A 17,659-nucleotide genomic window follows, 5' to 3' on the forward strand; every position below is an offset into this window, starting at 1 on the left:
GGCTACTACACATCAGCACTACCAATATATTCTCCCCTTTCCATTGCCCCAATAACACTCTGGGAAGAATGTGCAGCGAGGGGAGAATATACCTCTTGGCGACTCTGGTTTTACTGCTTCCTCTCTTCTTACCGTTACTAGGCACCGACACATGTTTGCGTACGCCACAGAGAAGCTGGGCTCATCAATAGCCTTCTCAAAGACCAGGTCGATGACTCCCTTTAGCCGCTCCTCTGTGTCCACGGTAAGTCCCGACACTTGCTTCATCAGCTGGTTGAACATCTGCGGTGTCAGTTTATTTAAGATGCTTCGAACTTTTCTGAAAAGTTCCTAGGAGGGTTAAAATAAAGGGCATTAACCAATGAGTGCAACTTAACATGCAATTTAAATGAATCCAACTAACAACTTATAATAACTAAGGAGAACTCCACCATCTGCCTTTGGCTACTGAGTATTTAGGGAGGAAGGACTTTAGTGACTTCAAGGTCAGGAAAACTGCTTATACTTTTATTTCTTTTTCCACTTTTCTCCTACGGCACCAAGAATTCTAACTAGGGTTCTCGGTTCAGACCAGCATGACAAGGTGCATCTAAAGTTTTAAAATGGTTGATGCGACCTTTGAATGACTATTATTTTTGTAAATTTATTCCTAATATGGGCTAACTAAAAAGATTTTCATTCAATTAAAAAAAAGTGTATCTCGTGTAGCTCAGGCTGTCCATGAGCGTGGCATGCAGCTAAGCATTTCCTGAGGTCATCCAGGACAGCTCCCTGAGTGCTGGGTTCACAGACATGCCCCTCAAGCCTTGCCATGCTGGTTCATGTAAAATCTGGCATGGGGCTTCTACCCACCAAGTGACATCCAGCTTTGGGAAAAGGATTTTTCAACACTGTCACAATCTTCATAGAAAGTAACTTTTATGTATGAATGAGGAATATATCTTAACTATAGTATAAATTATTTGTGTGGATTACTGGGGAAAACCTTAAATGTTGGATTACAAATGGAAGAAAGCTGACCCATGCAGAAAAACAGAACTGTAATATTATGTACTAGCACAAAAATGCTGACTGTTCCTCCCAAGATGAGTAATAACCCAAAATGTTTAGCCTTTTCACTATTTTGAATAAGCAGTTACAAGCTGGACTAGAACCAGATGTGGTAGCGCACACCTGTTATCCCAGCACTCAGGGAGGCAGAGGCAGGAGGATCTCTGTGAGTTCAAGGCCAGCATGGCCTACAAAGTGAGCCCACGATAGCCAAGGCAACAGAGAAACTATGTCTCGAAAAGACAAATTAAAAACCTACCCCCTACCCCTCCCAAAGAGCTGGATTAGAGCCACGTGGGAGTGGCAGTGGCAGACGACTTTAATCCTGGCACTCAGGAGTCAGAGGCAGGCGGACCTCTTTGAGTTCGAGGCTAGCATGGTCTACAGAGCAAGTTCTAGGAGAAGCCTCATCTTGGGGGGGAAAAAAAAAGCAAAGAGCTGAATTAGAGCTAAACCAGCAGGTACGTTCTTTCAAAAAAGTGAAGACCAAGATGAGCAGCAGTAACCCACATGTCTTTGTAATACTGCTATTCAGTGGCCCACAAAAGGTCATCGGTGTAACAGGGCAAAGAAAAAGAAAACCCAGGATACCAGAAAAGGAGAAACCAAGCCCTACCCACAAACGGCACTGCTGTTTGCAAGCAAAGACTTCAAGGAGTCTCCAAAAGGGCTCCTAGTAGCAGCCCAGACACTGACCTCGGGGTGAAACAGCATGCTGCGAAAGCAGGCAGTCTATACACCTCCCTCCTCCCGCTCTCCCCTCTTTCCTGGTTTTGGTTAGTGTCTTGCTGCAAAGCCTGGGCAGGCAGGGAACTGGCAATTCTGCAGCAATCCCTGAGCAGGGACCACAAGTCTAAACAGGTGTGTGAGCTGGGGCACACACGTAGCACCTGCAGCAACTATTTCTATATCAGCAATGAATAACCACAAATAAAAACGAAACCGCTGGCAACAGCATTAATCAACCCAGTACTTAGTTAAAAACCTAACAAGATATCCACAGCTTTCTAACAGGTTCAGAAAACCATCCCAGAAAGAGCCAGAGAAGACCTGAGCAGAGATAGACGGATGATCTCATTCACCTACTGGGAGACTCACTTTTGCTGTAATGTCAGTTTTTGCCAAAGTCATCTACAATTAACTCAGTCCTGATCCATACAGGCTTTCTATGTTTCTTCTGGTAAAAATCGGAGTTAATCCAATACTACAGATGTAAAGACAAAACCAAAACTAAACGAAACACCCCAAACGGGTTCATTTCCCAGGATATGCCCAGCAGCTCACAACCCTCTTATCATTTCAGTTTCAGAGGATCTGATGGCCCTTTCTAGGCTCTGAGAGCCTATGGCACATACAGTGAACAGATATATAAGTAAGTGGCCAAAACACTCAAAACATTGTGGTTCTGGGAAAGACAAATAATGAAAGTGGCACTTTTTTAAAATTTATTTTTATTACACACACACACTTCAGCATGAAGGTGTGCCTGCAGGCCAAAAGAGGGCACCAGATCTCATTATAGATGGTTGTGAGCCGCCACGTGGTTGCTGGGAATTGAACTTGCAACCCCTGGAAGAAAAACCTCTGCAAGAGCAGCCAGTGCTCTTAACCTCTTGAGCCACAGCTCCAACCTGAAAGTGCTGCCTTTAACATTAGGGTAAAAGGCTGAGTCTGAGGCTAGCTTGGTCTACATAACCAGCTCCAGGACAGCCAGGGATACATATAGAGACCTTATCACAACACAAAAACAACAAAACCACTGAGATGCAGGCTCAGCAGGAAAAGGTGCTTCACTCTAAGCATGATGAGCCAAGTCTGTTCCCCTGGGACCCACATGGTATAAGGAGAAAACCAATAACCAAACAAATAAATGTTTTTTAAAAACTGAGATGAGAAATCGGTGCTTCAGCTAAATTGATCTGAAAAGAATGACAGAGGAAACAGAGAACGAGATTAGGGAAGAGATCACCAGAGAAAACTAAAAAGTTGCTTCTAAATTCTAGATTAGAAATCAACAGCTGGCAAAGGTTACAGTAATGTAGCAATGTGCTGTCTAGACCAGGATAGGGGAAGGCTCCCTCTTAATTAAGAGCCTAAGAAGGGAAGCAAATACTCACTGGTTCACACTCACAAGAAACATGTAACAGAAGAGGAAAGCGCAGACAAAAAGATAGGGGAGGAAGGGGGCAGAAGAGGGAAATGAGGTGAACACAGTCAAAATAAAATACATACATGAAAATGTCAAAATAAAACGCATTAGGTACAATAATGTATGTTAACAAAAACCATAAAAACAAGATAAAACAGAACAAAAGAATGAAGCTAAGGCTGCAGGACAAGCCTCATGATCATCAGTGTGAGACACAGTGATCTCTTCCTTTTATCTCTGTAGTATTGGAGATCAGACTGCAGCTTGCCCATGGTAGGTAAGCCTTTACTGGACTGATATTTTAGGTCCTCCAATATAGAAGAAATACATCGTCATTCACGAGGCCTACAGAACAATGCCATTAGATACAGAACAAAAAGCAAGGTTTTTGTCTAATACTTTTAATGAAGCAGGCAGATCTCTGAGTTGGATGCAGCCTTGAATTGGTCTACATGGAGTTCCAGAACAGGCTGGGCCGGTTGCAAACAAAACGAAATGAAACCTTTCCGCATACTGATGAGGAAGAAGAACTTCCCAGGGAAGGCTCAAGCTATTAGCACATCTCTGCCAGAGCACAGGCACAGGCCCCCTCACCTGCGTTTTAATGCTTTCAGGGTCGTCAGCGTGGCTATCCCGCTTCTGGCTGGGCTTCCAGGCGTTCTCTGCCTTCCTCAAGTGCACATCTTCTTTCACAGAGACGGTAATTATCTTTCTGGGCTCCCTTCTCTGGCCAGGTTGAGACCTCCGAGGTCCAACATTCAGCAACTAGAACAAGAACATTGCATCCATTCAGAGAACTGACAGCAGCCTGCATCTGCAGGGCTGCTCAAGCTGCATGGGGGCTCCAAACACTTCCAGATGAAAAGACCGGGTATTAGGTGTTCAAGTTAGAAACACCTTCCTTGAGGCATCAGGAGAGAGGAATATGGCCTCAGAATACCATCATTACAACATCTCTACCTCTAAGAAGACCATAAGGATCAGAAAATAAAGTCTGATGAACTACCACTCCCAACCCAGCAAGCCTGGGCTCAATGGAAGCTACGCTGCACAGGCTGCAGGGGCCACACCAGGACAAGAGACTAAGTTGTGCAGGGCTGCTGAGATGGCCTAGCAGTTATTAATGTTTGTCGGCAGCCTGGCATGGTGGCATACACCTGCAATCCCTGCATGTGGGAGAGAGAGCAGACACAACTCTGTGAGTTTGAGGCCAGCTTGATCTACACGGTGAGTTCTAGGACACAGGGCTACACAAAGTACTGCCTCCAAATTTTATATATGAGAATATATAAAATAAAGTGGATGGGGGTGGGGTGGGTAGAGATGCTGGTTTTCCAAAGGACTTGAGTTAAGGTTCCTAGCACCCTCTTAGGGTAGCTCACAACCACTACTACAAAATGGAGGAAGAGCAAAATGGCTCTCACTGCATTCTTTTCTTGAATTTTACTCCCCCCACTTTTGAAACAATCTTACTATGTAGCTCTGGCTGGCCTTGTAATCAAAGAGATCCACCTGGGACGGCTGGAATTCAAGGGGACACAGGCAGGATCACCAGCCCTTTAGGGCTCACAGCGGAGCATTACCACACTCAACCTTCCTATTCAAGATCAACCATGGAATGGCTACTGAGCTTGGACCTCTCAGCCCTGCTGCACACTGACAACCTGGATTCTCCTCTGGTAAATCATCCAAATGCCGTAAATACTGGCACTGCTTTTAAGAGAAAACACAAAGTGTTTGTAAGACACAAACCACAACTGTATCTCACTTAATAGCTCAGTGCTGACCTTTTAAGTACCTAGGGAACTCCGGGGGAAAATATGGACTAAAGTGCCATGCTTTATAGAAACCAAGTGTCCAGGTCAGGTATGGTCCTAGGCTAGGTCGATAAAAGCATTCTCGCCTCAATGCTCCAAGTCATCCCTTATACCAACCATCAATCAAACACTAGAAATGGCGGTGCCAAGTGGGTATCAAGAAAAAAGTTCAAATCCTCATCAATATTGTCAAATGTACCAAGTAAGGACACAGCACAGATGGCAGGATCTCAAATGTTTTATCAAACATTAAAATAATTCAGGCGTGTACATGCCTTTAATCCCAGCACTTGGGAAACAGAGGCAGGTAGGTCTCCATGAGTTCCAGGACAGCCAGTGTTAAACACAGAGAAACCCTGCCTCAAACAAACAAATCAATAAAAACAAAACAGGTCAGATAAGTGATGAGACATGGTTTAACTGAGAGACACTGAAAATTCTGAAAAAATTCCATCAGGGACAGTTGCTAAACCAGACTCTAAGGACATTTACTTATAAATGAGGCTCTTGTCTTTTGAGACAGGAGACCCTGTCTCAAAAATAAGGTCAACTGGGATAGGGAGGACACTAGGCATGGTCCCTGGTCTGCCCACAGGCATGCACCCTCCTGCACATATGCAGCACACCCCTTATAAAGAGGAACCCTAGCATGCATATTTGAAGATAGTCATTTACAATCTACAAAGGATCTAGCCCAAACAGCTCTGTTAAGACATTCAGCTAACCAAACACTGTCTGGACTTTGTGATTCAGGTGAAGTTCCTGAGGCAGCATGTATAAGTACCTTTTTCAGGGTTGGAAATAACTCACGTAAACAATTTATAATTCCCACTTGAATATATAAAAGCTCATCAGAACAAGTGTATTTGGGTAAAATGAAAGTACAAGAACATCCTGTGAAGTCATGGAATGAAGGACTGGAAAGATGCATCAGGCATTAACATGCAGGCTTTACAACATGAAGCCTGGAGCTCAGCATCCCCAGTGAAGGTGGGGGTGGGGGTGGGGGACACATGTTCCTTGCACTTGCTGCCAGTCAGTGTAGCTGAAACAGCAAGCCCCAGGCTCCATGAGAGACCCTATCTCAAAAGATAAGGTCAACTGTGATGGGGAGGACACTAGACATGGTCCCTGGTCTGCCCACAGGCACGTCCACCAACCCCATATGCACCCCATATAGAGAAAAATCATAGAATGCATATTTGAAGAGTCATTTACAAAACTACTGCAAACCCCAATGAGCACGCCTTGAGATTATAACCTGCACACGAGACCAACTCATACACTTCTCTTCACCTACTTCAAGTTCCCAGGGGAAAGAGCCACCCTGTGTCCAAAGGTTCTACAAGGCAGACCGCACTTCTGTGAACATGGAAGCTGACTGTGGCAGGCTCCAAGCCAAACTGTCCTGGAGTCTTCAGTTCTCTTAATAAACCGTTCACTGTCCACTTCTATGACTGACCACTAGAGAATTCTTTTGGGATGTTCTAACAAATCATATATTCTACTAATCCAGGAGACAAGAAGGTCAATAAATAGCCTGTGAGGCAAGAAGCCTTACCTAAAATCTCCATCAGTGTATCTGAAGAGTGACATTCTTTTGTTCTTTTACTACAAAAATGTCACAGAACTGCCACCAACTTACTAGAAGGTATTTGACAAAACCCAAATCCACATTCTTGGCCCTTGATCTCTCATATTCAACTCCAGAATAAACTCTTACTTACTTTGAGAGCGTTAGTTTGCACTGACACTATAATTATCAACCTTAAAGCGTATGTTTTAAAAACATAGTATTCTCTAAAAACAGTGCTACATAGTGACTGGCTTACACACACCCAGGCACATATATGCATTTGCACAACTACACTCACACCCACATGTGCAGAATCTGGCAGTGTGGCACGCAGCACAGATCCACTGGTGATGCCATTGCCTCCGCTGAAAAGCCTGCCACTGCGAATGACAACCTATAGGCTGTCAATACTATACTCCCTAAATTTCAGCTTCATGGCCTGTATCAAATAAGAGCAAACCCACAACTATTATCACCACAGACATGTCCTAAAGAAAAAGATCCAGTGCGTGCCTGCAGGCAAGCTCTTCACGGGGGAGAGAGAACGGCAGTGGGCTGTGCTCAGCTCCAGAACCAGCAACCCATGCCTGCTCTGCACTTTGCAAAGCTGTAGGAACAAAGGCAGAGAGTAAGGTTAGCTGAGAGGCACTAAATCTCTAGATACCATGACATCTCAGAATCCTCCCCAGGCTGGCTCTACGGCAAAGGCGTGTGCAGGTCACCTCAAGAGACCAGATGGATGAAGACCAGGTCGAGTCTCTGCAGTAAAAATGATGCAGAGGTGCACTGTGTGTTCACTTTAATATTCATGTGGACATTATGAAGGACGGTCTTTGCCTCCTTGACTTCCTGATCACAGGACTCAGCATAGAGAAGCCACTCCCTGCCCTCAGACCAGATGTCTGCCGTCGCTTCCTAACGAACTAGGTTGTGGTAGGGAACTGGCACTTACGGGCACGCCTCTTCCACCAGGTGCCTGCCTTCCAAAATCTGCAAAGGCTGGAGTGAAGTCAGGCCCTCGAGGCAAAATGCGAGGATCCAGGGTTCGCATTGGCAATCTGGGCTGGTTGATCTGCACAAGGAACAAAGAAGAGCTTGAAGCACCCACTTCCGGGTGTGTTCAGTGCCCGGGAGTTAACAGACTTCCACAATGCTGCCAGCTGATGAAGTAAGACTGACTCTCCCTCAGAGAACAAACTCATGAGCCACTGGGATGTGAGTGGCTACTACCTAGGGATGATTAGGCTACGGGGCAAGTGCTGTACCCATTCCCCAACTCCACGCTTTACTCAATAAACAAGCCCCAACTGCACTAATTTTCATCGTGCACCACATAAACCAAATGTAATGAGGGAGGATGCTGGAGCTGGAGGGATGGTTAATAGCACTTGCTGCTCATGAAGAAGACTTGAGTTCCCAGCACTCACATGGCAGCTCACCACATCTGTAACTCCAGTACTAGGGGATCTGACACCCACTTCTTGCCTCTATGGATACTAGGCACACATGTGATACATCTAGATACACACATACATACGTGCCGGCAAATGTGTACACACATAAAGTAAAAAGACACAATCAAAAGAGGAGGGATGTCTATATGCAAAGGGCTAGGGCCTTTAATCACCGGAGTAACTACTGGAAACATTTTGAGATTATACAATACCTAAATTACTTTGCCTGACACCTAAGTTTCATCTTCTAAATATTTCCTCCTCTGGTTTCTAACCCTCCTTGTTACAATAACTCCACAACCAATGTTTGGAACCTAGGGAATGAGCCCTATAAAGTCAGCCTTGCTTCCTCCACTCACAGGAAGCTCACTGCATCACTAGAATAAACACACACAATATATTTCATACATCAACACCCAGGGCGAGGGAGTAGGCTCAGCAGTAAAGAGCACTTACTCTTGCAGGGGACCAGGGTTCAGTTCCCAGCACCCACATGGTGGCTCAAACTATCTTGAACTCCAGTTCCAGGAGATCTGACACCCTCTTCTGACCTCCTTTGTCACTGCCTGCATACATGTAAGCAAAACACTTACACACGTAAATTATATAAAATCTAAAGAAACCGCAACAAAAGTAGCAGTACTGAAGGAAGGGCCTACACACAACTTCCAATAAACTCAAAAAGAAAGCAATAATTTGGGAACACCCCATTCTCAAGCATTACATATTTTACTACAATTCCGAAGAGCTGCCACACTGCACCTCTCTGCACGAACACTCAGAACAGCCGGCTTACCTTGTCAAGAACCACATCACTGATGGGAGGCAGGCCCTCTGGTTTTTGGATACAGGCAGGCATAAACTGAAAGTCCAACAGGAACTCCCTATCATATTGCTTCTTGCCTTCTGTATCTGCAGGCTTCCAGGACTCTAAAAGAACAGCAGAAGCAGAAGCAGAAGCCATTTATCCAAACCTGTTTCAAGATTTACTTTAGCTCTTCAAGGAAAGAAAAAAGCAAAGTTAACACAGGCTGACAGTTGAGAGAATGAAGATTCCAAACTGGCCTTGGCTCTTCCGTCACTGGGAAACCTCAAAATATAAAGAAAACTTGAAGCAAGACAAACACTTTCTACATCATCATAAGATACTTTTTTGTTGTTTTGTTTTTGAAGACAGGGTTTCTTCAAACTCACAGAGATCATCCTCCTGCCTCTGCCTCCCTAGTGCTGGGATTAGAAGGGCGTTCCATCACTGCCCAGCTGGCCAGGGTCTTAAGGATATACACTAGTGCTTATTAAAGTATGAGGTGCATCCGTTCTACCTGGCTGGCCTGTACTAGTGTTTAGGCTCTAAAAGTGTGTTTAGTCAGGGGAAAAACAAAACCAAACACCTGAATCCCAGGCCTGGGAATGCATCTTCAGAGCACTGGCTACAACCACAACTCTCCCTTAAACAGAGGTAGCAGACTTGTCCTACAGAATTCTAACAACCTGCTCTGCAGATTGCTGGGGCAGGGAAGGTCTGGAGAGTACTCTAGAGCTGGTCACTAACTCCACCTTGAGCTAACCTCTCCATCCTGTAAACTTCACTGTAGAAAAGCTTCTGCCACCAGCATTTCTCCATGAACACATCCCTCTAAGACAACAGAAGGGACATGGGAAGTCAGGAACCAACTTACCTGCTTTAAACGGGAGCGTGCCACCATCCCCTGAACTATCAGTAGAGCCTGAGTTGGCATCCCCTCCTTCGCCCTCAGAAGCACTCTCAGCACCACTGCGTAGAGACTCAGCTTCTTCTCCATTTTCCTCCCCAGCCTTCACTCTTTTCAGGACAGAGGGGTCTCGTTCAAAGGGAAACCCTTGGTTCATCTTATCTTGCTCAGGTTCAAGTACTCTGTCAACTGAAAGCTCCTCTTCGGCTTTAGGCTAGAACGCAAGTAAACACAGAACTCACATTACAACAAACATAAGGGCTTATGGCTACCCACCCAAAACCAACCCAACAAATGAACAAAAGACACAGGGAAACATGGCACTCAGGATGACAGAGTCTGCACTCAGCCCATAGCAGGAGAACTGTTATGTTTTAAATTATTTCACTACCTGCCACACAACACACAGACAATTCAGACCGCTATTGAAATGCTTTGACCTGGTTTTGATCTTTTATCTTTTTTTTCCCCCTTTGAGACAGGGTTTCTTTGTGTATAGTACAGGCTGTCCTGGAACTCACTATGTAGACCAGGCTGGAACTCAAGGATCCACCTGCCTCTGCTTCCCATTTGCTGAGACTGAAGCCATGTACCACCACACCCAGATGGGAACTGCTAATTCTTAAAAGTTGATAGCCAAGACGGAATCCTGGTCAGAAATCTAAGCAAGTACCCTTCTCTGGCCACCACAGTTCATCATAAAGCAAGAGACACTAGAGGGCAGAGGCTGCTGCAGGCCTTTAGCTTTGACACAGAGTTTTCGGGGAAATTAAGGAATTACTACCTACAAAGATAACCACATTCTACTTCACAAGGAGGCCAAAGGTTAGTTGTTGAAGATTGGTCTGACGCCAGTAACTGGCCCTCAAGATCTGGGTACACCTATCCTTGTTGCATAAAACTATCTGATTGGCTAATTAAACAGCCTATACCTGGGCTGGACAGAATGGGATGGGCATGGCTAAGGTTCTTGGGCTTTTGAGGACAGGAGAATCAACAGGAGACAGAAGGACAGGAAGAGATGAGGAAGGAGAACACCACAGTGGGTTAGCTTGTAAAAGGAATCACGTGGGCTTGGAGGAAGGACTCCGATAGAATACAAGCAAGTATCCTGGAATTATGAATGAGGATGATTAGCGCAGATGGGACTAGGAGATGGACGGTGAGGTTACTGAGACAGCACAGGTGAAATATCTGCCCGGCCCCAGGTAAATCAGGCAATTATAAAATCTAATAAGTGTCTGTGTCTTATTATTTGTGATAGCAGGTTAGACAATACCTCTGTGATAATCTTAGGGCAAATAATAATAAATAATGTATAGCCCAACACACTTTTTAAAAATTTACTACAACAGTTAGTTAAAAATCTATTTACTTACCTTGTCTGGATCCATGACCATGTACGAAGAACACACACACACACAAAATCATTTAGAGAACTACTCAGAACATTGCCTCTCTCATGAGATTACCCCTTGGGTTAGTTCTACCAAACATCTTGGTGTTTGGCGACAGGCTAAGCATCCGAGTTCTCTGTGAATGACGTGTATCTGGGGAAGGGCACTGGAAGACAAGCCTAGCCCAGCAGCACTCATAGGGAGGCAATCCTCAGAGAAAGTACACCCCCGCACCCCTGCCGACCAAACTCCAGCTCATCCTAGGCTACACAGCAAATTTTTAAAATCAGTAGCAGGTAATCACACAAAGAGAGTTGAGGGCTAGCCTGGGATAGATGAGGCACTGTCTCAAACAATCTAAACATTCAAACGCAGACATCAAATTACAAGAAAATAGCTTAGAATTTTTTCTTTTTTTTTTTTTTTTAAAGAAAAGTAGGGCACTTTCAACTCTTGAAAAAACATATTGGGTGAAGCTGAATGAGTGAAGGAAGTCCGTTTCCTGCACCTAGCACTTTAGCAGGCTCTGCGGAAAGTGACAATGACGTTGAATACAACCTTCCAAGTCAGTACAGCTCAAGGAGATTTGCTCTTCCTGACTGAATCCCACTGCCGCAGCTTTCAGCAGGCGGGACTGGGTACCTCTCACTACACCCTGAAAAGCAAAGCCCTAAAGCACTAAAGAGCTGACCACATCACAATTCCTAACATGCTTACTTCAGACCTTGTAAAATTCAGAGGTAAAAGCCATTTCCTACAATCAGCAGCAGCTGAGCCAAGCAGTGGTGGCAGACACGTTCAATCCCAGCACTTGGGAGGCAGAGACAGTCCGATCTCTGGGTTTGAGGCCAGCCTGTCCCAGAACAGCCAGGGATGTTAGGGATGTTACAAAGAGAAACCGTGTCTCAAAACAAAACAGAAACCAAACAGCAGCGAACAAACATCAGCTGCAGGTAAACATGGATAAACAGAAACTTAACACTTGGAATCAATTTGTAACCACAGAAGACGTACAAAGTTAACCAGTGTCCCAAAGAGTAAACCACAATGTAGCCACACAGAAGTAGGGGCGACACACAACCCCACAGGGCTCAGCCACAGAAAACTGAACTGGACGTGTCTCTTCTAGCAAAGGAACAGTATCAACTGTTTACTCAAAAAGAAATCTGATGGAGCAGGGTTTGGAGTGCACGCTTTAATGGGGTCTCTGTGCATTCAAGGCCAGTCTGGTCTACACAGGGAATTCCAGGCCAGCCAAGGCTACAAAGTGGGGCCTTTTCTGAGAGGGGTGGCGGATAACAATAATAAACCAGATGAAAAAAATAACATAATGGCTGGGCAGTGGTGGTGCACCCCTTTAATCCCAGGATTTGGGAGGCAGAGGCAGGCAGATCTCTAAGAGTTTGAGGCCAGCCTGGTCTACACAATAAATTTCAGGACAGCCAAAGCTACACAAAGAAACTCTGTCAGGAGGGGTTGGGAAGGAAACACCTTTATTATAGGGCCTGGAAAGGTGGCTCAGCAAAGAGCACCAAAGTTCAATTCCCAGCATATCAGCTCACAACTGTGTACAGCTTCATTTCCCGGGGTTCTGGTACCCTCATACAGACATACATACAGGCAAGCTACAAGTACACATAAAAAAAAATCATATATTTTTTAAACTTTAAAAGAATATTATAACATTGTCACTAATATCCACATCTCTGCTATTAATGCTGCCTGCAAATCACAGGAAAGTCAGAATGATAACTGGGTATCTAGTGACTGATGAAAGGGCCTGAACATTTTTTTAAGGACAAGACCTAATGCATCCCCCAGAGGCTGGTGTTGAAAACTATGGAGGTGCTGATCTGGAACCCCTGCCTTGCTTCCCGAGTGCTGAGCTTATAGCTTTGTATGAGTGCTCATTTTTATGTGGTGTTGGGACTTCCTGCATTAGGCAAACCCACTACTAAGCTATAGTCACAGGCTGATAGGCCCTAAAATTTAAAACCTAGATGCTGCAACCAGCACACCTCATTTTGTTATTATTACTATATATTATTGTGCACATGCGTGTGTGCATTCACGTGTGTGCTTCTGAAAATGCAATTACCAAGATTTGAGGCTGAAGGTCAAAGGACAACTTTCAGGGTGTGAGACTCAGTGCTCTCTTACCATGTTGGTCTTAGATTTGTCTTTTTTCGGGGGGAGGAGGAGAAAAGGTTTCTCTGTATAGCCCAGCCCTGTAACTCCCTCTGTAGAGCAACGTGGCCTTGAACTCATAGAGATCCATGTGCCTCTGCCTCCTGAGTGCTGGAATTAAAGATGTGCGCCACCACTGATGGGCCGAGATTACATTATTTTTAAAGGCTGACAAAATAATGTAGGAAGGGGTTAGGTTATTCAGTGGATTAAGACTCAGGACTAAGATTTCTGAGTGAAGACTACACGAAAAGAAAATGTTTTAAAAATTATAAAAAATACTTTGTGTGTGTGTGTACATTCACTCACATGAGTGCAGTGCCTGTGGAGGCCGGAAGAAGTCATCAGATTCCTTGGAACTGAAGTCACAGGTGGTTGTGAGCCACCCACTCTGGGTGCTGGGCACAAGCAGCCTATTCCCCTACCCATGCAGCCAGCTCTCCAACTTCACTACTTAGAGTTTTACACTGTGTAGTTAGATACAATGAGTTAGAGCAGCCCTCACACCTGCACAACACAGTAACGCAGGTTTACAACAGATTCTGGCCCATGGCCTAGTTTTGGCTCACCAACTGTTTTCATTTATGGTACAAGCTAAAGATAAAATTTATCTTTGCAATGGTTGAAAACCAAAAAAGGACACCCTTTTATATACAAATTCAAGCTTTCAGTGTCCACTGATAGTTTGCTGGAATACAGCTACACGTCACCCACTGACACACTGTGGCTGCTGTGTCAGGTCTGAGGAGCTGTGGCCAGAATAACACTCACTTCAAGTATTTACGATCCCGACCTAGAACGAAGAGGTAGGGACTGCCACACTAAAGAAAAGAACGAGTAGGTGAAGGTACAGTAGCGTGGTGCATCCATCCAGTGTTTGTTCAATAACTTAAGATGGGACCACGGCACTAAAGACGAAAAGGAAACTCAAGTGAAAGAACTCAATCAGCTGCATCTCAAGAATTCCCGTGTGAAGGAGCTCAAGCCATACCCGGACTGTGTGCGCCTCCCCCGCCTCGAGGAAGCATCTTATTCTCTGTAGGAACATCATTTTTTGTTGAGCTTCAAGGTAGGCACCAACTATTTGCACCTCTCTAACTTAGTGCTAAATCTTGTCCCTCAGAAGCACAATGAAGTCACACTCATACACCATTTTAGTGGTTGCTAGGGAACTCACTGTGACATCAACAGAACATGGTGTGTGAGGAAAGGGACATGACAGTGGAAGCAACACATACCGTGTTGGCTGTGCGAACAAGACAGAACTTTTTATTAGCTACTAAGACCTCATTAAAACAATTATTTAAGAGCTGCCTTAGGGGCTGGAGAGATGGCTCAGAGGTTAAGAGTACCGACTGTTCTTCTAAAGGTCCTGTGTTCAATTCCCAGCAACTACATGGTGGCTTACAACCATCTATAATGAGATCTGGGGTCCTCTTCTGGCATGTAGAAATACATGCAGGCAGAACACTGTATAAATAAATAAACAAACAAGTAAACAATTTTTTTAAAGCTGCTTGAGGCAGCAAATGGCTCAATAATGTCTGCCTCGAAGTGCTGATGACATAAGTGGGGTCCCCAGAATCCACGGAAAGAACTGACCCCACAAGGTTGTTTCCTGACAATATGTGCTACAGCATAAATGCAGGCACATAAACACACGAAAGTAAAAGCTGCCTCAAGCGAGAGAGGCTGAGAATTTCTCTCCCCAGTTCAGGCCACATTGTAAATAAGTCTTTTTCCTTTACCAAGAAAAAATAAAATAGCCCTCCCAAAACAATATATCTATTTAATCATCTTGTACCTTTAGTGACATTTAAAAAGAGCGAGCTTACGGGACTGAAGGGAGCCAGTTGGTACAGCGCATGACTAAGCGCTAGTCATAAGGAAAATGTGACTTTGGGTCCATGATCTCACAAAGCAGCCCAACTAGCTGATCGCCAGGTGCAGTGATGACGGTTTCAAAAATTATGGTTGACAGTGAGAGAGGAAGACACATAACATCGACCCCTAGTCTATACACACCAATGTACATGCATGAACCTGGATACACACATCCACACCAACATAGAAATCACACACAAAACATCAAATAAAGCCAAAAATGAAACCAGACACACACATTTTCAACTAGGGAGAGTTAACCTCAAGATGACTATCCAGAAGAGGTATTCTCACAAAAGAACAATACTTAGTCAAGGAAATTAAACATGTTATTAAAGGTCTTTAAAACAAACAAAACCCTAGACTATTTTTTGTGCTTGACAGAGCAAGATCTGAATGGAAAAGGTTATCTCAAGAAAGCAGCATGTCTTTATGAAAGGAGCACTCAGGAGAGACTCACCTCTGCTTCTGCCTCTAACATTTCTTCTGGGGTTCGGGTCCGATCTTTTGTTTTCTTCCACGTCTTTGGTGCAGGGGTAGCTGTTTGCACTGAAATACAAGATTAGTGCCATTACTTATCTCTGAAGGCCTGCTGGGGGTTAACAATCTAAAACATCCTTGCATTTGAACCCAGCAGCAGAGAAATTCACCTAGAGCCAGGAGGGGCAGAGGGAACTCTTGCATGGCAGCCCAGCCACTGCACAATGTGTGATAAGTGTGCTTGACATAAACTCAGCGTTCTACCAGGGCCTGGATACTCCCCCATGGCGTGAGCAATGGTCATGTGATTCAGAAGAGACGGAGCATCCCTAATCTAAAAATCCAAAAGCTGTTTTGGTGGGTTAGTTTTGAAATAAGCTCTCATCATGAAGTGCTGGCTGGACCGCAACTCTTACATAGGCTAGGTTGGTCTTGAACTCAAAGAGATTCACCTGCCTCTCTGCCTACCAAGTGCTGGGACTAAAGGCGCGTCACCATTCTCAGTTGCCAAAGTCAGAGTTTGAAGCACCTGATTTTTGGGGGCTAGTGATGCTCCTCTAAGTCCTGTCTGTACACGCACTTCCATACTGGAAACCTGAGGTCTGAGAAGCTGCAGTTCCCAGCACATCAGATCAGGGCAACACAGGCTAGCATGACAGCCAAGTCCAGACATAGGTCTGCTCCCACTGGACAACTGTGTGGTCTCTTAAGACACTTGTTAATCCCCTGCTGAGGTCAACTACGAAGTATAAGAATGAGGTTGGCTAAGAGATGATTTGGTTTGGGATTCAGACTCAAAAGCTCTCTATAAGGTTCTCCAGGGCAGGCAGCTCTGACAAACCAACATCTACCTTCACTTAAGATCAATACCAGTGGCCAAGTCTTTCATGATTCTGGGGTAAAACTGACAAAAGTTAATTTTTACCAGCTATTTCTATTGGATCAAAATTCTAAATGGAAGCCTGAGTTCACAAGAGCCTTTCTCTTGTTTTTGGTGGTGGTGGAGGACTGAAACCAAGAACACAGTGGTAAAAGATTTTAAAATATTTATCAGATTTACTGATCTCTCAGAATGACTCAATCTATGGATATGAAATAAATCTACAATTTAACATCACAGAAAATGTAAGCATAAAATGTTAGAAGGATGCTACAAAAGGTAGCTTGTGGGCCATCGGACAGGACCGAAGTGTTAAAGACAAGACAATGAGAATATGGAGGCCTATAGCCAAAGTGCGCCACATCTCTGCCATCAGACCCTATCGGCACAAAAACTCTTTGGGGGACAGGAAAAAGGAAGGGATCTTCAAAATTCTCAAAAGTAACACAGCATCAGAGAAATGCTACAACACTGCAGATCTGTGATGATCAACCTAGAGACAATTTAGCTTTTTCTTCAGGGACCAGAGCCAGCAAGCAAACATTCAGCCAGCTATTAGTTTTCCTTTGTGGCCTACCTGAGGTATAGTGTTTCTCAGAGGACAGATTTTGTGGGGATGTATATTCTGGATTACCCGTTTCTTACAGATCTTTTGGATTGACACACACGCAGCCTGCTTTAAACAATCCTCCAGGATGGTTTGGATTTTAATTTTGCTTCCACCTTACTAAGAGACACAGAGTTTGAAATTTTTCAACATTTAAAATCTCATTTACTTATTGTTGTCTTGAATTCTGTCCTAAATTCCATTCATGGAAAATGGAAAGACATTTGAGGGATTTGGGGGGGGGGGAGTACATATAAAACAAAACAAAGCAACATATGTAAACTTGTCAAAAGTAAGCCAAACAAACCCAACACAAGACACTGAAAACATTTCTTCTAATGAGTTATGAAATACACTGAGGATTTCTAAATACTACTTGACAGCAGAAAGTGTTGCTAATCGCTGTAAGCTACCTTGTTCAAGTGGCTAAAACGTTAAAGAACTTGAAGCAGTAGCTTGTGAGGCA

General features: G+C 44.3%; 1 protein-coding gene across 19 annotated transcripts in view; it reads right to left on the bottom strand.

Annotated features, from left to right (window-relative positions):
• The window catches only part of Eif4g3 (eukaryotic translation initiation factor 4 gamma 3), a 221,114-nt gene that overhangs the window by 44,654 nt on the left and 158,801 nt on the right, over window positions 1-17,659 (bottom strand). For all 19 annotated transcript variants that reach the window (XM_060379250.1, XM_060379249.1, XM_060379248.1 and 16 more), the window contains 6 exons: window positions 15,687-15,775; window positions 9,726-9,972; window positions 8,843-8,976; window positions 7,545-7,664; window positions 3,794-3,964; window positions 133-330 (listed from right to left, as the gene is read on the bottom strand). In XM_060379250.1, the coding sequence (XP_060235233.1) occupies window positions 133-330; window positions 3,794-3,964; window positions 7,545-7,664; window positions 8,843-8,976; window positions 9,726-9,972; window positions 15,687-15,775 (959 nt within the window). The remainder of the gene's footprint in view (window positions 1-132; window positions 331-3,793; window positions 3,965-7,544; window positions 7,665-8,842; window positions 8,977-9,725; window positions 9,973-15,686; window positions 15,776-17,659) is intronic.

Source organism: Meriones unguiculatus, chromosome 3 (genome assembly GCF_030254825.1).
Source record: "Meriones unguiculatus strain TT.TT164.6M chromosome 3, Bangor_MerUng_6.1, whole genome shotgun sequence".
NCBI classification, from domain to species: domain Eukaryota; kingdom Metazoa; phylum Chordata; class Mammalia; order Rodentia; family Muridae; genus Meriones; species Meriones unguiculatus.